Genomic DNA, 27,541 nt, shown 5'->3' on the forward strand with positions numbered 1-27,541 from the left:
GCTTTACTATACATTACACACAGACATGAGCAGGGGGAGGGGGAACAGGGGTGACATCACTGCCCCTGACCATGTGACCAGCCTCATTTACATGATAAAGAATAGATGATTATACAATGAATAATGTATGAAATAACTAGATAAAGGCTGGGATGGGATCCTTGTGATCTGCTCCAACAGGTAGAGGTGACAGGACTAGTGACACAGACCTGATGACAGGTGTCCTTTAACTCCAAGCATGACCTACAAGAAGCCTAATAACATGATGAGGGATTAAGCCAAACCAGTTCATCTGCAGAAGGAACAGATATTACGTGTCACATAACGTAACAGTAACTCACGGGTTGTAGCTGTACCGTGTAAAGGGAAGCAGATGTGTGTACACCATGGTATATGTGAGTGCCCCTTGTACTGCAGGTAATGTCCCTGTAATGGCCTCACACCCTCCATTAATATTCCGCCTCCTGGGGTCGTTATTCGCTTCCCGCTGACTCAGGCCGGGGACTCCCATCCGTCTTATCCTGTCACTCCAGAAGCTGCGGCTCATAGATTCCCAGATCACAGGAGGCAGAAAGATCAATACTTGAGTGTGTGGTGTCAGGCCTGAGATACGGCGCCGCTCTGCTGTGCACCGTGCAGCGCTACAAGTATTTATTACGTGTCCGATGGGTTAACTTGTTAGATGCTGGAATTAGGTTCCTGATGATCTGTTGAGTTTCCACATCCACGTTATTCCGAGTATCTCTCACCAATAACATTCACATCCTTAAAGGGATCTTCCAGGAAATCCCCTGGGGGAACCACTGATTGGCCACGGTGGCCCCACGACTCAGCGTCTGGGAATCAGCAGGAGCCCAAATACTGGACAAATTGCCAGTAACTTCTTAGAAAACCCCTTTAAGATTGTGCCCCATGTGTCACGGATCTCTGAATCTCCATGGGTAACGTGTCTCATCCCTGCACCACGTGACACCTCGTCCAACCACAGGGGCTCCCGTCTGCCGCTCCCCTCCTCATCCCTGCACCACGTGACCTCCATCCAACCACAGGGACTCCCGTCTGCTGCTCCCCTTCTCATCCCTGCACCACGTGACCCCTCGTCCAACCACAGGGGCTCCCGCTCCCCTTCTCATCCCTGCACCACGTTACCTCCATCCAACCACAGGGGCTCCCGTCTGCCGCTCCCCTTCTCATCCCTGCACCACGTGACCTCCATCCAACCACAGGGGCTCCCGTCTGCCGCTCCCCTCCTCATCCCTGCACCACGTGACCTCCATCCAACCACAGGGGCTCCCGTCTGCCGCTCCCCTCCTCATCCCTGCACCACGTGACCTCCATCCAACCACAGGGGCTCCCGTCTGCCGCTCCCCTCCTCATCCCTGCACCACGTGACCTCCATCCAACCACAGGGGCTCCCGTCTGCCACTCCCCTCCTCATCCCTGCACCACGTGACCTCCATCCAACCACAGGGGCTCCCGTCTGCCGCTCCCCTTCTCATCCCTGCACCACGTGACCTCCATCCAACCACAGGGGCTCCCGTCTGCTGCTCCCCTCCTCATCCCTGCACCAAGTGACACCTCGCCCAACCACAGGGGCTCCCGTCTGCTGCTCCCCTCCTCATCCCTGCACCATGTGACCTCCATCCAACCACAGGGGCTCCCGTCTGCCGCTCCCCTTCTCATCCCTGCACCACGTGACCTCCATCCAACCACAGGGGCTCCCGTCTGCCGCTCCCCTCCTCATCCCTGCACCACGTGACCTCCATCCAACCACAGGGGCTCCCGTCTGCCGCTCCCCTTCTCATCCCTGCACCACGTGACCTCCATCCAACCACAGGGGCTCCCGTCTGCCGCTCCCCTCCTCATCCCTGCACCACGTGACCTCCATCCAACCACAGGGGCTCCCGTCTGCCGCTCCCCTCCTCATCCCTGCACCACGTGACCTCCATCCAACCACAGGGGCTCCCGTCTGCCACTCCCCTCCTCATCCCTGCACCACGTGACCTCCATCCAACCACAGGGGCTCCCGTCTGCCACTCCCCTCCTCATCCCTGCACCACGTGACCTCCATCCAACCACAGGGGCTCCCGTCTGCCGCTCCCCTTCTCATCCCTGCACCACGTGACCTCCATCCAACCACAGGGGCTCCCGTCTGCTGCTCCCCTCCTCATCCCTGCACCAAGTGACACCTCGTCCAACCACAGGGGCTCCCGTCTGCTGCTCCCCTCCTTATCCCTGCACCACGTGACCTCCATCCAACCACAGGGGCTCCCGTCTGCCGCTCCCCTCCTCATCCCTGCACCACGTGACCCCTCGTCCAACCACAGGGGCTCACATCTGCCGCTCCCCTCCTCATCCATGCACCACGTGACCTCCATCCAACCACAGGGGCTCCCGTCTGCTACTCCCCTTCTCATCCCTGCACCACGTGACCTCCATCCAACCACAGGGGCTCACATCTGCCGCTCCCCTTCTCATCCCTGCACCACGTGACCTCCATCCAACCACAGGGACTCCCGTCTGCTGCTCCCCTTCTCATCCCTGCACCACGTGACCCCTCGTCCAACCACAGGGGCTCCCGCTCCCCTTCTCATCCCTGCACCACGTTACCTCCATCCAACCACAGGGGCTCCCGTCTGCCGCTCCCCTTCTCATCCCTGCACCACGTGACCTCCATCCAACCACAGGGGCTCCCGTCTGCCGCTCCCCTCCTCATCCCTGCACCACGTGACCTCCATCCAACCACAGGGGCTCCCGTCTGCCGCTCCCCTCCTCATCCCTGCACCACGTGACCTCCATCCAACCACAGGGGCTCCCGTCTGCCGCTCCCCTCCTCATCCCTGCACCACGTGACCTCCATCCAACCACAGGGGCTCCCGTCTGCCACTCCCCTCCTCATCCCTGCACCACGTGACCTCCATCCAACCACAGGGGCTCCCGTCTGCCGCTCCCCTTCTCATCCCTGCACCACGTGACCTCCATCCAACCACAGGGGCTCCCGTCTGCTGCTCCCCTCCTCATCCCTGCACCAAGTGACACCTCGCCCAACCACAGGGGCTCCCGTCTGCTGCTCCCCTCCTCATCCCTGCACCATGTGACCTCCATCCAACCACAGGGGCTCCCGTCTGCCGCTCCCCTTCTCATCCCTGCACCACGTGACCTCCATCCAACCACAGGGGCTCCCGTCTGCCGCTCCCCTCCTCATCCCTGCACCACGTGACCTCCATCCAACCACAGGGGCTCCCGTCTGCCGCTCCCCTTCTCATCCCTGCACCACGTGACCTCCATCCAACCACAGGGGCTCCCGTCTGCCGCTCCCCTCCTCATCCCTGCACCACGTGACCTCCATCCAACCACAGGGGCTCCCGTCTGCCGCTCCCCTCCTCATCCCTGCACCACGTGACCTCCATCCAACCACAGGGGCTCCCGTCTGCCACTCCCCTCCTCATCCCTGCACCACGTGACCTCCATCCAACCACAGGGGCTCCCGTCTGCCACTCCCCTCCTCATCCCTGCACCACGTGACCTCCATCCAACCACAGGGGCTCCCGTCTGCCGCTCCCCTTCTCATCCCTGCACCACGTGACCTCCATCCAACCACAGGGGCTCCCGTCTGCTGCTCCCCTCCTCATCCCTGCACCAAGTGACACCTCGTCCAACCACAGGGGCTCCCGTCTGCTGCTCCCCTCCTTATCCCTGCACCACGTGACCTCCATCCAACCACAGGGGCTCCCGTCTGCCGCTCCCCTCCTCATCCCTGCACCACGTGACCCCTCGTCCAACCACAGGGGCTCACATCTGCCGCTCCCCTCCTCATCCATGCACCACGTGACCTCCATCCAACCACAGGGGCTCCCGTCTGCTACTCCCCTTCTCATCCCTGCACCACGTGACCTCCATCCAACCACAGGGGCTCACATCTGCCGCTCCCCTTCTCATCCCTGCACCACGTGACCTCCATCCAACCACAGGGGCTCCCGTCTGCCGCTCCCCTCCTCATCCCTGCACCACGTGACCTCCATCCAACCACAGGGGCTCCCGTCTGCCGCTCCCCTTCTCATCCCTGCACCACGTGACCTCCATCCAACCACAGGGGCTCCCGTCTGCCGCTCCCCTCCTCATCCCTGCACCACGTGACCTCCATCCAACCACACGGGCTCCCGTCTGCCGCTCCCCTCCTCATCCCTGCACCACGTGACCTCCATCCAACCACAGGGGCTCCCGTCTGCCGCTCCCCTCCTCATCCCTGCACCACGTGACCTCCATCCAACCACAGGGGCTCCCGTCTGCCGCTCCCCTCCTCATCCCTGCACCACGTGACCTCCATCCAACCACAGGGGCTCCCGTCTGCCGCTCCCCTCCTCATCCCTGCACCACGTGACCTCCATCCAACCACAGGGGCTCCCGTCTGCCGCTCCCCTTCTCATCCCTGCACCACGTGACCTCCATCCAACCACAGGGGCTCCCGTCTGCCGCTCCCCTCCTCATCCCTGCACCACGTGACCTCCATCCAACCACAGGGGCTCCCGTCTGCCGCTCCCCTCCTCATCCCTGCACCACGTGACCTCCATCCAACCACAGGGGCTCCCGTCGGCCGCTCCCCTCCTCATCCCTGCACCACGTGACCTCCATCCAACCACAGGGGCTCCCGTCTGCCACTCCCCTCCTCATCCCTGCACCACGTGACCTCCATCCAACCACAGGGGCTCCCGTCTGCCACTCCCCTCCTCATCCCTGCACCACGTGACCTCCATCCAACCACAGGGGCTCCCGTCTGCCACTCCCCTCCTCATCCCTGCACCACGTGACCTCCATCCAACCACAGGGGCTCCCGTCTGGGGGCGCTGTAGAAAGCACAGTGTAATACTCCATGTCTCCTGTAGGATGCACAGTGTAATACTCTACACGTTGCAGTAACCTCCTCTCTCGTTGCAGTACCGGATCGGGCAGCTGTATATGATCAGTAAGCACAGCCACGAGCAGAGCGACCGGGGAGAAGGCGTGGAGGTGGTACAGAACGAGCCCTACGAGGACCCCGTGCACGGGCCGGGACAGCTCACCGAGAAGAGGGTCTACCTGAACAGGTACGCAAACAGTCACGTGGTATCCAGCCACGTGGTATCCAGTCACGTGGTATCCATGCGGCTTTGGGGTCAGTGTCATCCATTCCAGGATGTCCCTGGGTGTGATGTGGGTTCTGCAGAGTATTGCACCTGATTGTGAGCCTCAGGGTGCTGCTGAGTCGGGGTGTCACATGACGGGGTGTCACATGACGCGGTAAGTGCCCTTAGTCTTCCCCGGGGGCTCTGGTCGTCTCCTCAAGTTTTCTTCCTAAGGCTCAGAGTCCGAGGTTCTGGGCCCAGTACAAATGTGTATAAGAAGATAACTGCAATAATAGAGCGTCAGGGACCGAGACAGCCGCCGGGATGAGAGCGTCAGGGACCGAGACAGCCGCCGGGATGAGAGCGTCAGAGACAGAGACAGCCGCCGGGATGAGAGCGTCAGGGACCGAGACAGCCGCCATGATGAGAGCGTCAGGGACCGAGACAGCCGCCGAGATGAGAGCGTCAGGGACCGAGACAGCCGCCGGGATGAGAGCGTCAGGGACCGAGACAGCCGCCGGGATGAGAGCGTCAGGGACCGAGACAGCCGCCGGGATGAGAGCGTCAGGGACCGAGACAGCCGCCGGGATGAGAGCGTCAGAGACAGAGACAGCCGCCGGGATGAGAGCGTCAGGGACAGACAGCCGCCGGGATGAGAGCGTCAGGGACCGAGACAGCCGCCGGGATGAGAGCGTCAGGGACCGAGACAGCCGCCGGGATGAGAGCGTCAGGGACCGAGACAGCCGCCGGGATGAGAGCGTCAGGGACCGAGACAGCCGCCGGGATGAGAGCGTCAGGGACCGAGACAGCCGCCGGGATGAGAGCGTCAGGGACCGAGACAGCCGCCGGGATGAGAGCGTCAGGGACCGAGACAGCCGCCGGGATGAGAGCGTCAGGGACCGAGACAGCCGCCGGGATGAGAGCGTCAGGGACCGAGACAGCCGCCGGGATGAGAGCGTCAGGGACCGAGACAGCCGCCGGGATGAGAGCGTCAGGGACCGAGACAGCCGCCGGGATGAGAGCGTCAGGGACCGAGACAGCCGCCGGGATGAGAGCGTCAGGGACCGAGACAGCCGCCGGGATGAGAGCGTCAGGGACCGAGACAGCCGCCGGGATGAGAGCGTCAGGGACCGAGACAGCCGCCGGGATGAGAGCGTCAGGGACCGAGACAGCCGCCGGGATGAGAGCGTCAGGGACCGAGACAGCCGCCGGGATGAGAGCGTCAGGGACCGAGACAGCCGCCGGGATGAGAGCGTCAGGGACCGAGACAGCCGCCGGGATGAGAGCGTCAGGGACCGAGACAGCCGCCGGGATGAGAGCGTCAGGGACCGAGACAGCCGCCGGGATGAGAGCGTCAGGGACCGAGACAGCCGCCGGGATGAGAGCGTCAGGGACCGAGACAGCCGCCGGGATGAGAGCGTCAGGGACCGAGACAGCCGCCGGGATGAGAGCGTCAGGGACCGAGACAGCCGCCGGGATGAGAGCGTCAGGGACCGAGACAGCCGCCGGGATGAGAGCGTCAGGGACCGAGACAGCCGCCGGGATGAGAGCGTCAGGGACCGAGACAGCCGCCGGGATGAGAGCGTCAGGGACCGAGACAGCCGCCGGGATGAGAGCGTCAGGGACCGAGACAGCCGCCGGGATGAGAGCGTCAGGGACCGAGACAGCCGCCGGGATGAGAGCGTCAGGGACCGAGACAGCCGCCGGGATGAGAGCGTCAGGGACCGAGACAGCCGCCATGATGAGAGCGTCAGGGACCGAGACAGCCGCCATGATGAGAGCGGCAGAGACAGCCGCCGTAATGAGAGCGTCAGGGGCCGAGACAGTCACCGGGATGAGAGCGTCAGGGGCGAGGCAGCCGCCGGTTATGGGCTCCTCCCTCCTTGCTTATATGACTGATGCTCTGTGCTGCGCTGCGGAATATGTTGGTGCTATATAAATAAAGGAATGGATCTCTGCCTCTACCCCCAGACACCGGCTTACTCAGAACATACTGCAGCCCTGGGATCCCTGCTGGTTCAGTGTCTGGAGGGGACATGCTCTGCTGTGACTGGTGATCTTTCTTCAGCCCCTGCTGGTTCAGTGTCTGCAGGGGGCATGCTCTGCTGTGACTGGTGATCTTTCTTCAGCCCCTGCTGGTTCAGTGTCTGCAGGGGGCATGCTCTGCTGTGACCGGTGATCTCTCTTCAGCCCCTGTTTGTTCAGTGTCTGCAGGGGGAATGCTCTGCTGTGACTGATGATCTTTCTTCAGCCCCTGCTGGTTCAGTGTCTGCAGGGGACATGCTCTGCTGTGACCGGTGATGTTTCTTCAGCACCTGCTGGTTCAGTGTCTGCAGGGGGAATGCTCTGCTGTGACTGGTGATCTTTCTTCAGCCCCTGCTGGTTCAGTGTCTGCAGGGGACATGCTCTGCTGTGACCGGTGATGTTTCTTCAGCCCCTGCTTGTTCAGTGTCTGCAGGGGGAATGCTCTGCTGTGACTGGTGATCTTTCTTCAGCCCCTGCTGGTTCAGTGTCTGCAGGGGACATGCTCTGCTGTGACTGGTGATCTTTCTTCAGCCCCTGCTGGTTCAGTGTCTGCAGGGGGCATGATCTGCTGTGACTGCTGACCTTTCTTCAGCCCCTGCTTGTTCAGTGTCTGCAGGGGGCATGCTCTGCTGTGACTGATGATCTATCTTCAGCCCCTGCTGGTTCAGTGTCTGGAGGGGACATGCTCTGCTGTGACCGGTGATCTCTCTTCAGCCCCTGCTTGTTCAGTGTCTGCAGGGGGCATGCTCTGCTGTGACCGGTGATGCATTGTACAAGTCTTTCTATCTTTCTTCAGCCCCTGCTTGTTCAGTGTTGCTATATAACCTTTTATAGAGGGTCCCGTCACTTCTCTTCACACTGTTGGATAGTAAACATCACCCTGAAGGAAATTCCCGCAGCCCCTTGTGTGTTTATAGAGTGCGGACGTCAGTGCCCAGAGCCCTCCCCGCGGCGGCTGATAAGCAGCGTGTGAATGGCGTCCGCGTGCTATAGCTGTGTCTATATGGAGATGTTATCTCGCGGCCCCTATGGCTCCTGCCCTCCCATATTTCCTGCGCCGCTTCATTAAAATGTTTGTAGAAACTGTTTAAACATGAAGTGTAGACAGCGCTTGGCCCGCGTCCCGAAGACGCCTGAAGGCGCGGAGCCTCAGGACGGCTGAACCTCAGGACACCCATGACTGGGGCACCCTATTAGCTGGGAGACTCCCACTCTCAGGACTGACCTGGTCCTAACACTCCATGACCGGCAATACCAGGCACAGCCAGACCCAGTGACCCCCATTATCACCCTGCAGGAGACTCCACTGCCCCCTTGGGATTCTGCTATGTCATGAAGCAGATTTGTCAGGATGCTGGTAAAGATGGGTGATATGCTTTGTAGATTTAAGGTTAACTGTGATTTCATATCGATGTTTACCTAATGGGCACGTGATTCGCTGCCCCTATTCTGCCGCTCACCGATTTCTTCCAGAGTTCCATATTCTGCACATACAGGATCTATACATGAGGGAGGTAACAGCTTCCCTGCTGGGAAGATAGTGTCCAGAGAATAGATACAACAGCCTGGGAAGCAGGGACTGATGGGATACAGGGTAGGCCTAGTGCACCTGCCAGCTACATCTGTAGTCTCATAGACAGAGGAGACAGCTACTGCAGGGACAGGCTAAACTGAGGAGGCTCGCAGAGAAGTTTCTGCACATAGATAAAGGAAGTGTCCTCCATGCCAAGCAGAGGCGCACCAGCCATGAGGCGAGTTGAGCCTCTTGTCTCAGGCAGCAGCACCTGGAAAGCAGAACGTTACACTTATGTGATGTGAGCACGGAGAACATAACCTTTCATATTACTACTGGATGGGGCGGACTGGGTGCCATTATGTAGCTCGCCTCAGGCAGCGGAGAGTTTAGGTTCAACTCTGATCCCAAGTTCTATTTTTTGGTCATAACAGGTCGTGTGCTATATACATATATAAAACTAAACATAAATCGCCACAAACAACAGAAATAATCGCTGGTCCAGCCGAAACCTCGCACCTCGCGCCTCACACTGACACAATACACATAATAAGAACAGAAAACGTCCGTCACCGGGATCATAACACAAACTAAAAGCTGCTCCTGCCGGTCCACTGCCAGGAAAATGCAACACAAATAAACCAGAAGGTAAAATAATATATACAATAAACATAATGAAAATCCACAATGATGACAACACAACATAATACATTTTTTCCCCTTTTTCTCCCCAGCACCCCCCCCCCCAAGTCCCCTGGCCCATAGTCCAAAATGACCCACATACTCACCCCCCACCCACCTAACACCCCCCTACTATCACATTACTACCACAAAAAATATAATAATAATATAAAACACAACAATTAAAAAACTACACAAATTATCATTATTCCCATGAAGCCCCACATCTACCGGATCCTCAACACAAAACAACATCAGTGGAGATCGAAGCCTGGATCCCCCTCTCCCAGCCAGAGACTCTCACACTTATCCCGGTTGATCTTGGACCCAGAAGCCTCTGAGTAGCGGTCGACCTCTGACATCACCCATTGCGCCTCCCCTCCCGAGGACACGAAAACGGTGACATCATCGGCATACGCTACCACCCTTAGAGTGGCTTCCGGTGCTGCCCGATCCATCCCGACTCCCACCAACGGGCCACGATCAACCCTCCTAAGGAATGGGTCGATCGCGAACACGTACAGTAGTGGGCTCAGAGGACAACCCTGGCGAACACCAGACCCGACCTCAAAAGAGCGGCCAATCCAACCGTTCACAAGCGGGAAACTCTCTGCCCCTGCGTACAAAACCTTAAGCCAATTGACAAACTCCCCCGGCAGGCCATACCTCAGAAGGACAGACCAGAGGTACTCGTGGTTACCCCGATCCAAGGACAGCAAGTACCCCTTCCAGTTACCAGCCCTGCCCTGCTCCACTGCCTCCCGAACACAGAGCACAGCACTAAAAGTACTGCGGCCTGGAACAGAGCAGTGCTGGGTCCCCGAAAGGAGCCGGGGCGCAAACTGCACCAGCCGATTAAACAGCACCTTTGCCAAAACCTTTCTGTCCGTATTGAGAAGCGTTATGGGACGCCAGTTCTCCGTAGGGACTGTATATATGTGCACAGTACTAGTTCTCCTGTATATATAGACATTACTCCACCATGACCTGGCTGCTGGTTTATAGCGCGGCCTAGCACAGGGAGAAGAAAGAAGAGGGGTGGACGCTATATCCGTGTAAGGGAGCCCTGGGCAGATGCTGAAGGGAAACCTTGGAGCAGCCTCTTTGATGGCACAGAGTCTACAGCTCAGCAGGTAAGGGGCTGATGATGGCTCTTCCTGCAGGTACACACAGGGCGGAGGATGTTGGTTGTGGAGATGATTCTGTTGTAGGGCAGGAGTTTAGGAGAAGCTCAGCCTGGATCCCGTGCTCAGAAGGCTGGAGATAGGAGGCTGTTTGGCTCTGCTGCTTGGGCAGAGATCTGATGCAGAGAGACGCAGGGGCTCAGAATAAGCTTCTATCCGCAGATTCTTACAAATATGAAATTATTCTGTATGTTTTGCTTAGTAAATCTAATTTTAATAAATATTTTTCAGTAAACTTCCAAGCTGGGCGCGAGCCGTTGTACCAAAAATCTTCTATGTGACGGAAAAGGCCTGGAACTACTACCCGTACACAATCACAGGTAGGTCCCTCTCACTCGCAGGGTTAATAGCAGGGACATGTTTAGGGCTCATTCACATGGCTGTGACGTGGCCACGTCTATGGCTCCCGTTGTCACTGCGCGGTGCCCGAGCCTGGGGGCCACACAGCATGCGACCTGTCCAGTATACACTAGTCCTACCTATGGAGCCCCCTATGGAGCTCTTCCCCCTCCTGTGCATGACATACATGTAGTAGGTGACCCCTGGTGCAGTCTAACATGTCTGCCGCCCGAGGGGGGGGGGGGACATCTTTGTGTTGCCTTCTTGACTTGGTGTCAGGGTTCTGGTTCTGGTAATAATCTTCTTTTTTATCTATCTTTCTCCTTCTTCCTGTTCCTGGACCCGGTGGCAGAATACACAGTAAGTAGAATTCCTTGTATTGGGACAATATGGCCGCCTGGGTGTTATACGGGGTCACGTGTCATGTAGAGGTGGTCCCTAGATTACAGCCAGGATAAGGGGATGGGGTAGAGGGGGAGAGGTCTGTCACTGCCGGCACCCAGCTTTTCCAGAAACAAACCGGAGCGGGAGATTCTCCGAGCCACCAGCAAGGGAGGCGGCAGGAGAAGAAATCTTAGGATGGTTACTTAGCAACGGGGGAAAAAATCATAATTTTTGTGTCTTGTGCTGTGACGTCTTCCAAAGAACTAAAAATAAATTTTTCCGTGACCCTTTAGCTTCTGCCACGTAACATGAGAAAACATTTGGTATAAATCTTTCCAGAATCCAACAAGTAGCGGGGCTCAGTCCCCGGACACAGCACCCCTGATATACTGACCCCGCCCACCAGGGGGAGAGGCTATAGTGACCCCTCCCACCAGGAGCTGAGGCTATAGTGACCCCTCCCACCAGGAGCTGAGGCTATAGTGACCCCTCCCACCAGGAGCTGAGGCTATAGTGACCGCTCCCACCAGGAGCTGAGGCTATAGTGACCGCTCCCACCAGGAGCTGAGGCTATAGTGACCCCTCCCACCATGGGGGGAGAGGCTATAGTGACCCCTCCCACCAGGAGCTGAGGCTATAGTGACCCCTCCCACCAGGAGCTGAGGCTATAGTGACCCCTCCCACCAGGAGCTGAGGCTATAGTGACCGCTCCCACCAGGAGCTGAGGCTATAGTGACCCCTCCCACCAGGAGCTGAGGCTATAGTGACCCCTCCCACCAGGAGCTGAGGCTATAGTGACCCCTCCCACCAGGAGCTGAGGCTATAGTGACCGCTCCCACCAGGAGCTGAGGCTATAGTGACCCCTCCCACCAGGGGGGGAGAGGCTATAGTGACCCCTCCCACCAGGGGGAGAGGCTATAGTGACCCCTCCCACCAGGTGGGAGAGGCTATAGTGACCCCTCCTACCAGGGGGAGAGACTATAGTGACCCCTCCCACCAGGGGGAGAGGCTATAGTGATACATAATATTCTGACCCCTCCCACCAGGAGGAGACTATAGTGATACATAATATTCTGACCCCTCCCACCAGGAGCAGAGATTATAGTGATACACAATAATCTGACCCCTCCCACCAAGAGGAGACTATAGTGATATATCATATTCTGACCCCTCCCACCAGGGGGAGAGACTGTAGTGATACACAATATTATGACCCCTCCCACCAGGAGCGGAGACTATAGTGATACATAATATTCTGACCCCTCCCACCAGGAGGAGACTATAGTGATACATAATATTCTGACCCCTCCCACCAGGGGGAGACTATAGTGATACACAATATTCTTACCCCTCCCACCAGGGGGAGAGACTGTAGTGATACACAATATTATGACCCCTCCCACCAGGAGCGGAGACTATAGTGATACATAATATTCTGACCCCTCCCACCAGGAGGAGACTATAGTGATACATAATATTCTGACCCCTCCCACCAGGGGGAGACTATAGTGATACACAATATTCTTACCCCTCCCACCAGGGGGAGAGACTGTAGTGATACACAATATTATGACCCCTCCCACCAGGAGCGGAGACTATAGTGATACATAATATTTTGACCCCTCCCACCAGGAGGAGACTATAGTGATACATAATATTCTGACCCCTCCCACCAGGAGCTGAGACTATAGTGATACATAATATTCTGACCCCTCCCACCAGGAGGAGACTATAGTGATACATAATATTCTGACCCCACCCACCGGGAGCTGAGACTATAGTGATACACAATATTCTGACCCTGCCCACCAGGAACTTAGGTTTTAGTGATACATAGTATTCAGACCCCTCCCACCAGAAGCTGAGACTATAGTGATACATAATATTCAGACTCCTCCCACCAGGAGCTGAGACTATAGTGATACACAATATTTTGACCCCTCCCACCAGGAGCTGAGACTGTAGTCGTACACAATATTCAGACCCCTCCCATGAGAAGCTAAGAATCTAGTTATACACAGTAAGTGAAGAATCTCACAGTACACAACATTTATCCAGATATACAATCTTCGGACCCCTCCCATGAGGAGCTGAGTGTTATAATCAGACCGCCTCCCCTAAAGCTGTCATCTAGTAGTTTGATCCTGAGAGCTGACCATCTAATGTAATGTAATGACCATCTGTACCCTTCAGACCCAGCGCTGTGCTCAGTCCCTGGCTGCCATCTAGTATGACTATTGTCCATCACCAGAGAGGCTGAGAAATCTCCGTAGCATCAGCCTTTTAATGGTTAATCTCATTATCTGGGAGTAATAACAGCGGAGTTAATGAATGTGAATGAGATGTAACCACATGGCCGGATAATGGGCCGATTTGTAGATGTAATTGATTGTTAGCCCTGGTGGTCAGGTGACTGGATGACGTGTTAACCTTTGCATATCTGCCACTGATAGGAGACTGTCAGAGAACAGCTAGAAAGGTGATGAGTGGCTCCGCGGGGGCGGGGCTTCACTACCCCTGAGGAGCAGAGATATAGCCGAGCCTTATATATTCCGGACAGTAAGGACTGCTGGGTAGGGATGGGGTGGCCCTCATCATGCCAGGGTCATAGTATATTGAGGTTTTATATATTTTTCTTCCAGTGCTCATTCCTTCCAAAATTCTCCATTCACATAGAGACGAAATATGAGGACAACAAGGGGAGTAACGACGATGTGAGTATCCGCACCCATCCTCCTCTGCAGCTCGTTACCTCACTAATTGTATCTCTGTCTAATTATGTAAATTCTATAGAGACATTAACCCCTTCCATGATCCCAGGAAACGGGTCTCTGCAGGATGAGCTGCCGCAGCCTATTACTGCGCTGCCATCTAGAGGCCGGTGCAGACAGTGCAGCCCAGCGAGATCAGGGCCCCCAGGGGGATTGCGCAGCATTATGCCTTCATCTGATTGGACCTGTCGTTTTTCTTCAGATTTTTCACAATGAGCTGAAGGACCTGGAGCGGGAGGTCTGCTTCATCGATATCGCATGTGACGAGGTTCCGGATAGATACTATAAGGAGTCAGAGGTAAGTACACACGTCACCAGCATGTCCAACTACTGGCGATGCCCACCCAGCTTTTCCCGGATCCTCCCAGGGGGCGCTTATACTTAGAAGTTTGTATCCAGCTTTCCCAGGATCAGATATGACAAGTGAATGTTCCATGACCCCAGGTGTGAGGAGCGAGCGCGTTCTCTGCGTGTTACATAACGCCGTCACGCCTGACCGCACCGCTCATCGGGTTATGCTCCGTGACTGAGCTCATCCAGGTGGCTCCAGCTGCCGCATTACACTGCGTTAGGGGACCCGGGGCTCCCATGCCTCAGGACGCTCAGCCAAGTGCACCCAATGTGATCGCACACACTCGCTGGAGCGGAAGGGCTATGTAAATGAGGAGGAGGGGCCAGCGTCTGCTCTACATGTCTACAGCAGTGACCCCCTTTCAGAATGAAGATCCATTAAGTGAACATATGGGGGAATCATTTACTAAGGGCCCGATTCGCGTTTTCCCGACGTGTTACCCGAATATTTCCGATTTGCGCCGATTTCCCCTGAATTGCCCCGGGATTTTGGCGCATGCGATCGGATTGTGGCGCATCAGCGCTGGCACGCACGCGACGGAAATCGGGGGGGCATGGCCGAACGAAAACCCGATGGATTCGGAAAAACCGCCGCATTTTTAAAAAAAAATGTGTCGCGAAAATTGCACTTACCTTCACTCAGGCCGGCTCGGTGAACTTCAGTGCGTTCCGATGCTCTTCAGCGCAGCAGCGCCACCTGGTGGACGGCGGAGGAACTGCCTTAATAAATCCCGGCCTGACCCGAATCCACCATAGAGAATGCGCCGCTGGATCGCGAATGGACCGGGTAAGTAAATGTGCCCCATAGTCTGGCAATGACATCTTACAGACACCGACCCCCGGACGAAATAAATGTTCTGGTGGATCCTCCATCCTGAATCACTGGAAATTACTGCACAGCAAATGGCAGGAGAACTAAATCTTCACCAACACAAAGAGGTCCAACACCAATGTCCCAAGAGGGGCCTGATCAGACATCAAATCCTCCTAGATACTGCTGACAACCTGCCTGTATATCCTGTGTGATGGTAGTCACAGCCCCGCCCCCTGCCTGTATATCCTGTGTGATGGTAGTCACAGCCCCGCCCCCTGCCTGTATATCCTGTGTGATGGTAGTCACAGCCCCGCCCCCTGCCTGTATATCCTGTGTGAGAGGTAGTCACAGCCCCGCCCCCTGCCTGTATATCCTGTGTGAGAGGTAGTCACAGCCCCGCCCCCTGCCTGAATATCCTGTGTGAGAGGTAGTCACAGCCCCGCCCCCTGCCTGTATATCCTGTGTGAGAGGTAGTCACAGCCCCGCCCCCTGCCTGTATATCCTGTGTGAGAGGTCACAGCCCCGCCTCCTGCCTGTATATCCTGTGTGAGAGGTAGTCACAGCCCCGCCCCCTTCCTGTATATCCTGTGTGAGAGGTAGTCACAGCCACGCCCCCCTTCCTGTATATCCTGTGTGAGAGGTAGTCACAGCCCCGCCTCCTGCCTGTATATCCTGTGTGAGAGGTAGTCACAGCCCCGCCCCCTGCCTGTATATCCTGTGTGAGGGGTAGTCACAGCCCCGCCCCCTGCCTGTATATCCTGTGTGAGAGGTAGTCACAGCCCGCCCCCTGCCTGTATATCCTGTGTGAGAGGTAGTCACAGCCCCGCCCCCTGCCTGTATATCCTGTGTGATGTCCCTCCCCCTGCCTGTATATCCTGAGTGGGAGGTAGTCACAGCCCCGCCCCCTGCCTGTATATCCTGTGTGAGAGGTAGTCACAGCCCCGCCCCCTGCCTGTATATCCTGTGTGAGAGGTAGTCACAGCCCCGCCCCTTGCCTGTATATCCTGTGTGAGAGGTAGTCACAGCCCCGCCCCCTGCCTGTATATCCTGTGTGGGAGGTAGTCACAGCCCCGCCCCCTGCCTGTATATCCTGTGTGAGAGGTAGTCACAGCCCCGCCCCCTGCCTGTATATCCTGTGTGGGAGGTAGTCACAGCCCCGCCCCCTGCCTGTATATCCTGTGTGAGAGGTAGTCACAGCCCCGCCCCCTGCCTGTATATCCTGTGTGAGAGGTAGTCACAGCCCCGCCCCCTGCCTGGATATCCTGTGTGAGAGGTAGTCACAGCCCCTCCCCCTGCCTGTATATCCTGTGTGAGAGGTAGTCACAGCCCCGCCCCCTGCCTGTATATCCTGTGTGAGAGGTAGTCACAGCCCCGCCCCCTGCCTGTATATCCTGTGTGAGAGGTAGTCACAGCCCCGCCCCCTGCCTGTATATCCTGTGTGAGAGGTAGTCACAGCCCCGCCCCCTGCCTGGATATCCTGTGTGTGAGGTAGTCACGGCCCCGCCCCCTTCCTGTATATCCTGTGTGAGAGGTAGTCACAGCCCCGCCCCCTGCCTGTATATCCTGTGTGAGAGGTAGTCACAGCCCCGCCCCCTGCCTGGATATCCTGTGTGAGAGGTAGTCACAGCCCCTCCCCCTGCCTGTATATCCTGTGTGAGAGGTAGTCACAGCCCCGCCCCCTGCCTGTATATCCTGTGTAGGAGGTAGTCACAGCCCCGCCCCCTGCCTGTATATCCTGTGTGAGAGGTAGTCACAGCCCCGCCCCCTGCCTGTATATCCTGTGTGAGAGGTAGTCACAGCCCCGCCCCCTGCCTGTATATCCTGTGTGAGAGGTAGTCACGGCCCCGCCCCCTTCCTGTATATCCTGTGTGAGAGGTAGTCACAGCCCCGCCCCCTGCCTGTATATCCTGTGTGAGAGGTAGTCACAGCCCCGCCCCCTGCCTGTATATCCTGTGTGTGAGAGGTAGTCACAACTTTTTACCCCTCTTTTGACTTTTTGTTGCAGGACCCCAGGTCCTTTAAATCTGAGAAGACTGGTCGGGGGCCTCTGAGGGACGGTTGGAGAGAGTCACACCTGCCCATCATGTGCTCCTATAAATTGGTTGCTGTGAAGTTTGAGGTTTGGGGTCTCCAGACGAGGGTGGAGCAGTTTGTTCACAAGGTGAGTGGAGTATCTGAAGCCCCTGAGCACTAGCGCCCCCCAGGGGACTGACAGACATTCTTATGTGCAGGTGGTGAAGGATATCCTGCTCATTGGACATCGGCAAGCCTTCGCATGGGTGGACGAGTGGTATGGTAAGTAGCTCATGGGGTGGGCGTGATGCCTCGGACTACTCACTGCAGACCAATCCAATGGCTTTGCTTCAGCTGCGGATGTGGCGCTTGAATTGCATTTTGAAACACAATTCAAATGCAGTGGGGAGGAGCTAAGCCTAATCACATGTGATGGTGAACGAGCGCCACGTGTTCTGCCTGTAGTTCCCATTTCCCATGGTTTTAGTGGAAACTCGCCTGCGATCAGGGGGTCCTCCTCTCCGCTGGTTGGATTGTGTTTCAAAATACAATTATTGAAACGATTGCGAGACGTACAGAAAACTCCTGAGAGCCTGACGCTAGGCACAACTAATAACAGTCCTATCCTCTAGCCGTGCAGATCAGTCATGGACAATCAATACTTGTAGTCCGGCAATTGAGATAAGTTGATGCATCTATCCATACAGATTAGGCATAGCCAGTCGATCTTTTCTTACACTCTAGCCATACAGAATAGGCAGAGCCAGTCGATCTATTCTTACATACTAGCCGTACAGATCAGGCTTAGCCAGTCAATCTATTCTTAAATCATAGCCGTACAGATAAGGCATAGCCAGTCGATCTATTCTTACAGCGTAGCCGTACAGATCAGGCAGTGCCAGTCGATCTATTCTTACATCCTAGCCGTACAGATCAGGCATAGCCAGTCGATCCATTCTTACATCCTAGCCGTACAAATCAGGCATAGCCAATCGATCTATTTTTACATACTAGCCGTACAGATCAGGCAGAGCCAGTCGATTTATTCTTACACTCTAGCCATACAGATTAGGCATAGCCAGTCGATCTTTTCTTACACTCTAGCCATACAGAATAGGCAGAGCCAGTCGATCTATTCTTACATACTAACCGTACAGATCGGGCAGAGCCAGTCAGTCTATTCTTACATCCTAGCCGTACAGATTAGGCATAGCCAGTCGATCTATTCTTACATCCTAGCGGTACAGATCAGGCATAGCCAGTCGATCTATCCTTACATACTAGCCGTACAGATCAGGCAGAGCCAGTCGATCTATTCTTACATCCTAGCCGTACAGATTAGGCATAGCCAGTCGATCTATTCTTACATACTAGCCGTACAGATCAGGCAGAGCCAGTTGATCCATTCTTACATCCTAGCCGTACAGATTAGATATAGCCAGTCAATCTATTCTTACATTCTAGCCGTACAGATCAGGCAGAGCCAGTCGATCTATTGTTACATCCTAGCCATACAGATTAGGCATGGCCAGTCGATCTATCCTTACATCCTAGCCGTACAGATCAGGCAGAGCCAGTCGGTCTATTCTTACATTCTAGACATACAGATCAAACAGAGCCAGTCGATCTATTCTTACATCCTAGCCGTACAGGTCAGGGATAGCCAGTCGATCTATCCTTACATCCTAGCCATACAGATTAGGCATGGCCAGTCGATCTATCCTTACATCCTAGCCGTACAGATCAGGCATAGCCAGTCGATTTATTCTTACATCCTAGTCATACAGATCAGGCAGAGCCAGTCGATCTATTCTTACATTCTAGCCGTATAGATTAGGCAGTGCCAGTCGATCTATTCTTACATCCTAGCCGTACAGATCAGGCATAGCCAGTTGATCCATTCTTACATCCTAGCCGTACAGATCAGGCAGAGCCAGTCGATCCATTCTTACATCCTAGCCGTACAGATCAGGCATAGCCAGTCGATCTATTCTTGCATTCTAGCGGTACATATCAGACATAGCCAGTCGATCCATTCTTACATCCTAGCCGTACAGATCAGGCACAGCCAGTTGATCTATTCTTACATTCTAGCGGTACAGATCAGGCAGAGCCAGTCGATCCATTCTTACATCCTAGCTGTACAGATCAGGCATAGCCAGTCGATCTATTCTTACATTCTAGCGGTACAGATCAGGCAGAGCCAGTCGATCCATTCTTACATCCTAGCCGTACAGATCAGGCATAGCCAATCTATTCGGAATAGATCCGGCACGGCCACCTTATCTTTGTTTATATCACATTCCGTGGGTCAGTTCAATCCTTACAAGCAGAAACCATTGTCCGATCCTCGCGTCACCTCCATCTGGGAATAAACTTGTAACTTTATTTCTTTTCTGTGTTTTGTCTTTTTTTTTCTTCCCAGGTAAGTAGACATCTCCAGATCTTTCCTTCTTCACTTTGGGATCTCTTGAATGTTCTTCTAAGAGATCCCTGGCTGCCATCTTCCCTGCCCCTCTCCTGTAGCGTGCCGTTATATCCTAGTAGCCGCTGCCCTCCTGCTCCTCCTCTATCACTGCTGCCTAATCCTCTTCCAAGCTGATTCACACTAACTTTATGAGAAATAAAGCTAGCCGCCACTGCGCTTCAACAACCCCCCTGCCCACCCGCACGTCTATCCTACACCAAATCTTCTGCTCCCTCTCCCCTCTTATCCCATGACACGCCCTGTCAATTTGGACTCTTTGCAGATATGACAATCGAAGACGTCCGGCAATTCGAGAAAAACATGCAATTCAAAACGAACATAAAAGTGTGCAGCCAACACCCCCCAACACAAGACGAGATAGGCAGCGAGGCCAAAGAGAGTGTACGTGCTGGTATATAACTCTATATCTGACTGTCACTAACAGAGTCCCCGCCCCCTGCTGATGACATCACTGATATAATGACCATTAGGCCCAGGGACACACAGCGCAAAAGTTCCAATCATCGCTGATTTATTATCCAACAGTCCCAAATGCAGGAGCAGCAGTAAGAACCGGCCGGAAATCTAAGGCTGGGAACCTTCCTGGCTCTGCTACACGCACCATAAATCACACTGTCTGTGTCTGACCAAATCCAGAAGACCAAAGACCTCAGCACTAATCCAAAAGACCCAGAACAGAACCTTTTTATATACTATTTGGTCTGTCTCTGGAGTGTTCTGAGGAACCAGCCAATGGGAAAGACCTTCTCGCCACCAGGTGACATGAAACTGTAACCAAAGATTGGAATCTCAACATATTTAAATGAGAACGATATTGAACAGTAAATTCCCACAGAGCAGATGGGATTGATGTTATACATAAATCCCGCTCACATAGGGGAAGCATCCACTCCATCGATTATTGCTGACACCTAACCTGTATAACACAACCTGTACATACCGGCAGGGTACAATCATTTCTCAACCCCCTGAACAAGGAGTGCGGTAAAATCAAAGACTTTTGGTCTGTGAGGATCTACTATACCAGGAATATCAGGGAGGTAATTGCCTCTTCACCGGCCCAGATCGCAATCACAACTTCAGCTCATAACGGCGGCTTTTGTTGTCAAATCGTTGAGATCTCGCCCCCCCATCCAGCATGAGAACAGTTAAATCCAGACCCCATACCACATTACCACACACCAATATTAATCAACAGTAAGACCCCCAAAATAAAAGAGGACAGAATGAATGGAGCCCTAAGAATAAACGCAGATCCCAGAGGGCACAGACCCCAATAAACCCCCATTAATTCATTGATAGAACCCCCACACAGATACATGCGGGGCGTGAAATGATTTAAAACCCCCTGTTCTTCGCAGACCCCGCAGTTGCATCAGTATGTCCGCTAAAGATACCCCACAGTGATACCGTGCGCCCCCGCGGTACAACCTGCACACATGGCTGAAAGCTTCGGGCTGCCATTGGTGCCAGATCATAAGCCACACTGCAGCAATGGAAGGAGCTGGCGGGAGCCGGTAAAGCTACTTAGATATAAGACAATGCCGAAAAATTAAAAAAACATAGCCCTCCCCATGGACTGGAGTGATGTCATCATACACGACGACACATGATGTCACCAGGTGCAGCTTTAACCTTAAGTCACTGACAGTCATTGACGTCTCACATTTGTGTCTTGCAGACATGACGATGGATGAAGTGCGAGAATACGAACGGACAACTCAGGAAGCCACCAACAAAAAGATTGGTATCTTCCCCCCGGCCATATCAATCACTGACATTGCACTGCCCTCCTGCTCCCGCAGCGGACCCTCCAGTGCTCCTTCCACCCCTCTGACCACTGATGCTCCAGAGTTCCTGACCGTTCCAAAGGACCGGCCTCGCAAGAAGTCTGCCCCCGAAACGTTGACGCTGCCGGACCCTGCCCTTAGCGCACAAAGCATGTTTACTAGCAACGCCAAGCCCGAGTAACGGGTCAGAGCCCTTCTATCTTCTCCGGCAGTAGAGAGGATGTCACAGCCACGTCCCGTGGTCCCCTCGGGCCTGGACAGTCCTAAGCCACTGCTTCCTCCCTTCCTCATAGATTATGTTCATCCAGGCTGGGACGTTTCAGTCCGACCATTTGCATAACGTATTCTTCGAGAATAAGGAGTTGTAGATTTCTAGAACTTTGAGGCTACAATCACTGCTGCTCTTCACTGTACATATGGAAATTCCAGACCGAAAGCTTTAACCCATCAGGCAGGAAATCCACAAAGACTGACGCCTTTCACTCCGCCCCGAATCCGATTCATCGTGCGTCAGAGCTGTGTCCACACTGCGGCTTAGAAAAGCCATCTGCATGTCTCTTATAGTGGGAACAGAGCCACAAGATGAGCGAGTCCTAGAGCCATCCTCTGCAGGACATCCATAGTATAGAGGTGGCTATCCCCAACGGATCCCCTCTATGGATAGGAAGAGGCCCCTCTACTATGGATGCCCAATAACTTTTGTGCAGATGTTTGGTCCTCGGTGGAAACATTGCACTAATTCTGCACAACAGCTTTAGTTTCCTTTGAATTTTGGGTGGTAGCGGGGCCCCACATTGCACAAGGTGATGGGATTGGCTCCTGCGGAGAGTAGAGGTAGGTTGTAGTTTAGGTAGATGAATAGGAGCATTTATGAACCTCTCCAATCGCCAGATGTCTTCTAATTCCTGGAAATAGAACAGTGAATATCTGCTCCTCAGGGGCGGGGCTTTACCCCCGAGGAGCCAGGTGTTCTGCTTGAGTGCATGTTAAACATTATATTCTATATAACGGGTAAGCACATACTCCATAGCGATGTAGCATGACCGTGCTGGGCTCAGGACAGCAAGAAAACAGCCGATATTAATAAGGAGCCATTTGTATATAATCATCAGAATTCTCTTATTTTGCATAAAACAATCAAGTTCATCATTATTAGTTCTTTTTACGTTTTGCACAGATCTTAGTATTGTCTTTTGTTCTGTAGGTTAGGGGGGTGCGGCAAGAGCTATTGGGGGATTAGGAGGCGGGGGGTTATAACTATTGGGGGATTAGGAGGCGGGGGTTATAACTATTGGGGGATTAGAAGGAGGGCGGTTATAACTATTGGGGGATTAGAAGGAGGGCAGTTATAACTATTGGGGGATTAGGAGGCGGGGGGTTATAACTATTGGGGGATTAGGAGGCGGGGGGTTATAACTATTGGGGGATTAGAAGGCGGGGGTTATAACTATTGGGGGATTAGAAGGCGGCGGTTATAACTATTGGGGGATTAGAAGGCGGGGGGTTATAGCTATTGGGGGATTAGGAGGAGGGCAGTTATAACTATTGGGGGATTAGAAGGCGGCGGTTATAACTATTGGGGGATTAGAAGGAGGGCGGTTATAACTATTGGGGGATTAGGAGGCGGGGGTTATAACTATTGGGGGATTAGAAGGAGGGCGGTTATAACTATTGGGGGATTAGAAGGAGGGCGGTTATAACTATTGGGGGATTAGAAGGCGGCGGTTATAACTATTGGGGGATTAGAAGGCGGGGGGTTATAACTATTGGGGGATTAGAAGGCGGGGGGTTATAACTATTGGGGGATTAGGAGGCGGGGGGTTATAGCTATTGGGGGATTAGAAGGAGGGCGGTTATAACTATTGGGGGATTAGAAGGAGGGCAGTTATAACTATTGGGGGATTAGAAGGCGGCGGTTATAACTATTGGGAGATTAGAAGGCGGGGGGTTATAACTATTGGGGGATTAGGAGGCGGGGGGTTATAACTATTGGGGGATTAGAAGGCGGGGGGTTATAACTATTGGGGGATTAGAAGGCGGGCAGTTATAACTATTGGGGGATTAGGAGGCGGAGTCTTTTTCTTTTCATATATTACTCTATATTAGATGTCGTTGTCGTTTCTTCTGGTAATGGAATATCATTTGTTTGGTTATTGAGTTGTATTTCTGCATATCGTGATAGTAACGGGTGAGAATAACGTCGCCTGCTAATTTCTTACGTTTTGGTGACCTAGACGTAATTTGCGTAGATTTGGCTTGAGAATACTTCTTGGCCAGTGAACAAAAATTCATCAAATCCAGTGGAGAGAACAAGAGATCTGACGTTACATGTTACCTGCTGCGCCCCCAACGCTGGAGACTATAACTGTAAAAAATGGGAACAGTCAGATGCTACAAGGTCCAGGGATAGATTAGATATCTACAATGTCGCCACGGTCCGTCCACCACAGATTGATGAATTACTTGGCAGAGTTTGTTCACCTCTCTGCATTAACCTGTAGTTTTCCGCTCCTCGGGGGCCGTCCTACAGACTGGAAGAACAGGAGGTTTTCAGAATATGGCAGAGGTGAGGCCCTTTTTCATTTTTTGTAACAATTGTAGAAGTTTTTCTAGATCTCCTGAGGATTCTCCGTCCTGATTGCATGAGGTCACTTTATTATGAATGCACCTTGGGTTGCCTTCTACTGACCATGGCCAGGGGTGACCAGCACCTGCAGGTGGTCTCCAGCCATCACCATAGGGGTTGCCAATACCTTCCTGAGTGCTGGGATGTAGAAGAGATTGAGGATTGGATCAGATCTTGGATATCTGATTGGCTGACAATTATTATCTTTCAATATAATTTAGGGAAGCTATTTGATATACCTTGAATAAAATGTTTCTTACCCCTGAACCCTCAGGTAGATTTGCACGAGTGTATATAGGACAAGCCTTGGTCTCCATGTTTTTGACCTGTACCAATATTTAAGCTCAGGGAGTTCTGTGACGAGCTGTGTGACACTCATTCTTTGCCCATGTGGATTTGTTGTGGTTGCGTCTCTCCCATGTCTATATATTTGCCCCCATGGCTCCGGCCTAGTGAGTCTCCCACATTCTTCTATTTGCCCCCATGGCTCCGGCCTAGTGAGTCTCTCGCATTATTCTATTTGCCCCCCTGGCTCCGGCCTAGTGAGTCTCCCACATTCTTCTATTTGCCCCCATGGCTCCGGCCTAGTGAGTCTCTCGCATTCTTCTATTTGCCCCCCTGGCTCCGGCCTAGTGAGTCTCTCGCATTCTTCTATTTGCCCCCCTGGCTCCGGCCTAGTGAGTCTCCCACATTCTTCTATTTGCCCCCATGGCTCCGGCCTAGTGAGTCTCTCGCATTCTTCTATTTGCCCCCCTGGCTCCGGCCTAGTGAGTCTCCCACATTCTTCTATTTGCCCCCATGGCTCCGGCCTAGTGAGTCTCTCGCATTCTTCTATTTGCCCCCCTGGCTCCGGCCTAGTGAGTCTCTCGCATTCTTCTATTTGCCCCCCTGGCTCCGGCCTAGTGAGTCTCTCGCATTCTTCTATTTGCCCCCCTGGCTCCGGCCTAGTGAGTCTCCCGCATTCTTCTATTTGCCCCCCTGGCTCCGGCCTAGTGAGTCTCTCGCATTCTTCTATTTGCCCCCCTGGCTCCGGCCTAGTGAGTCTCCCGCATTCTTCTATTTGCCCCCATGGCTCCGGCCTAGTGAGTCTCTCGCATTCTTCTATTTGCCCCCCTGGCTCCGGCCTAGTGAGTCTCTCGCATTCTTCTATTTGCCCCCCTGGCTCCGGCCTAGTGAGTCTCCCGCATTCTTCTATTTGCCCCCCTGGCTCCAGCCTAGTGAGTCTCCCGCATTCTTCTATTTGCCCCCCTGGCTCCGGCCTAGTGAGTCTCCCGCATTCTTCTATTTGCCCCCCTGGCTCCGGCCTAGTGAGTCTCTCGCATTATTCTATTTGCCCCCCTGGCTCCGGCCTAGTGAGTCTCCCGCATTCTTCTATTTGCCCCCCTGGCTCCGGCCTAGTCAGTCTCCCGCATTCTTCTATTTGCCCCCCTGGCTCCGGCCTAGTGAGTCTCCCGCATTCTTCTATTTGCCCCCCTGGCTGCGGCCTAGTGAGTCTCTCGCATTATTCTATTTGCCCCCCTGGCTCCGGCCTAGTGAGTCTCCCGCATTCTTCTATTTGCCCCCCTGGCTCCGGCCTAGTGAGTCTCCCGCATTCTTCTATTTGCCCCCCTGGCTCCGGCCTAGTGAGTCTCCCGCATTCTTCTATTTGCCCCCCTGGCTGCGGCCTAGTGAGTCTCTCGCATTATTCTATTTGCCCCCCTGGCTCCGGCCTAGTGAGTCTCCCGCATTCTTCTATTTGCCCCCCTGGCTCCGGCCTAGTGAGTCTCCCGCATTCTTCTATTTGCCCCCATGGCTCCGGCCTAGTGAGTCTCCCGCATTCTTCTATTTGCCCCCCTGGCTCCGGCCTAGTGAGTCTCCCGCATTCTTCTATTTGCCCCCCTGGCTCCGGCCTAGTGAGTCTCTCGCATTCTTCTATCTGTCGTTGTTGTAATGATACCACGGCCTCTGGGATTAAGGTCCCATGCGCACAACCATATTGTGTTGATCCAGCACCGGTATCACTAGTATCAGTCCATGTGACGCGTTATGGGACAAGCCCTGTACGGTTCCATTTCCATCAGAGCAGATGTTCTGGTCATTTCATCTTATAACTTGCTGACCCCTGGGGTCATGGGGCGCCCGGTGACCTTGTGTGGTTATCCAGCTCTGCCAGCTGCTTGGGGTATCATGGACCCTGTTTTTGATGGTTCTGGGGTCCCACGGATCAGCAGGTTATTGCTTATACTGTGAATGAGAACGGAGCAGAAAGAACCTTTTATATATGTGGGTTATAAATGGCGCCACTGCAGGGATTATGGGTAACATAACTTGGTGGGTGAATTTTTGTAATGCGGACCACACCCCATTAGAGCCCGCCCACATGTAGGGTGTGGCACTTCCCCCTTCTTGTGACTGGGGTTTGGGCCCTTTTTGGGATGTGACATATAACGTGTGATGGGGGCAGTGTACGGAGGTGCCGGGGTGCACACAGAGGTGCCGGGGGGCACACAATGGCCGATGTTGTCTTCCCCTTCATAACTTCATATTCAGGGATATGTATTTCTTCCCACAGAATGAAGATGGCTGCCAGTAAGTGATTAGTGCGCTGCTGCTGCTGCTCTATATGATCTTCCATCCTGCCCGGTCAGCCATACACCGGTTATCCCCCACGGCTCCTCCAGGATGATAATATCCTGTATATGATATGAATATATGCAAATTAATACACCTGAGCCCTCTCAGCCAATCAGATGTGCAGATTGTGCTTTCAGGGTGCCACAATACACGACACCGGGTGCTGGTTCCATAGAAACCCACATGTGATCGGCTGTGGCCCCGCCCCGGTGCTGTGATCTGATTGGTTAGTGTGGGCTTCTCTGGATGAGACCCCCGAGTCTCCCGCACCTGGGGGTCCCGTCACTTGCTGTTGGCCCCTTGTACTTGTCTTCTTGTTATAGATTATTACTGTCAATAAAGTTATTTGCCAGACCTTCCCAAACGACACGAACTCACATGTGATAAGGAGAGATAACAACCAATCAGAGGGCTGAACACTAAGAGGTGGAAGCATCCAATCAGATCAATGCTCTTACTTCTCCAGTGTCCTCTCCATTTGTCTATTTCTTCCCTGTGTGACCTCAGAGTGGGTGGAGCCAAACGGAAACCAAGATGTCTGCCTGGCGTGGGGCGTTCTCCGAGGCGACAATCAGTGGCGCTAGGCTGGTGGTCTTTAGTTGACCATCGTCTTTCCGCATGACATTTTATATGTGCCCTAATGATTCCACCCCCTTCCTTCCTAAGGAAAGAGGTTCTGTACAGGCCTGTTACTTTCTACAGCTGAGGATCTGCTACAGTGTATTGGTGCACCTGCAGCAGACCCTCAGCTGTGAGTGTGCGCTCTCCTGAGGATCCGTCCTGTTTACACTCGGTCTCTGTGTCTCATTGTCTGTACAACTAACGGACCAAGTTAGAGGAATAAGAA

At 54.1% G+C, this 27,541-nt stretch overlaps 1 protein-coding gene across 1 annotated transcript; it reads left to right on the forward strand.

Moving 5' to 3' along the window:
* Positions 1-386: 386 nt before the first annotated feature.
* Positions 387-22,716, forward strand: PITPNC1 (phosphatidylinositol transfer protein cytoplasmic 1). Its single transcript, XM_072131669.1, has 9 exons — positions 387-395; positions 4,936-5,084; positions 10,737-10,825; positions 11,197-11,204; positions 13,871-13,942; positions 14,202-14,297; positions 17,170-17,325; positions 17,396-17,459; positions 21,347-22,716. Exons 1-9 carry the CDS (start codon positions 387-389, stop codon positions 21,634-21,636), a joined length of 933 nt encoding a protein of 310 aa, XP_071987770.1. The 3' UTR covers positions 21,637-22,716.
* The last annotated feature ends 4,825 nt before the right edge of the window (positions 22,717-27,541 follow it).

The sequence above is a fragment of the Engystomops pustulosus genome, unplaced genomic scaffold (genome assembly GCF_040894005.1).
Source record: "Engystomops pustulosus unplaced genomic scaffold, aEngPut4.maternal MAT_SCAFFOLD_117, whole genome shotgun sequence".
Lineage (NCBI taxonomy): Eukaryota > Metazoa > Chordata > Amphibia > Anura > Leptodactylidae > Engystomops > Engystomops pustulosus.

What these genes read in the sequence shown, in the direction of transcription:
- PITPNC1 (XM_072131669.1), top strand. An exon ending in GATACTATAAGGAGTCAGAG is followed by an intron (nt 14,298 to 17,169) that starts GTAAGTACACAC and finishes TTTTTGTTGCAG; the next exon opens with GACCCCAGGTCCTTTAAATC. An exon ending in ATGGGTGGACGAGTGGTATG is followed by an intron (nt 17,460 to 21,346) that starts GTAAGTAGCTCA and finishes TGTGTCTTGCAG; the next exon opens with ACATGACGATGGATGAAGTG.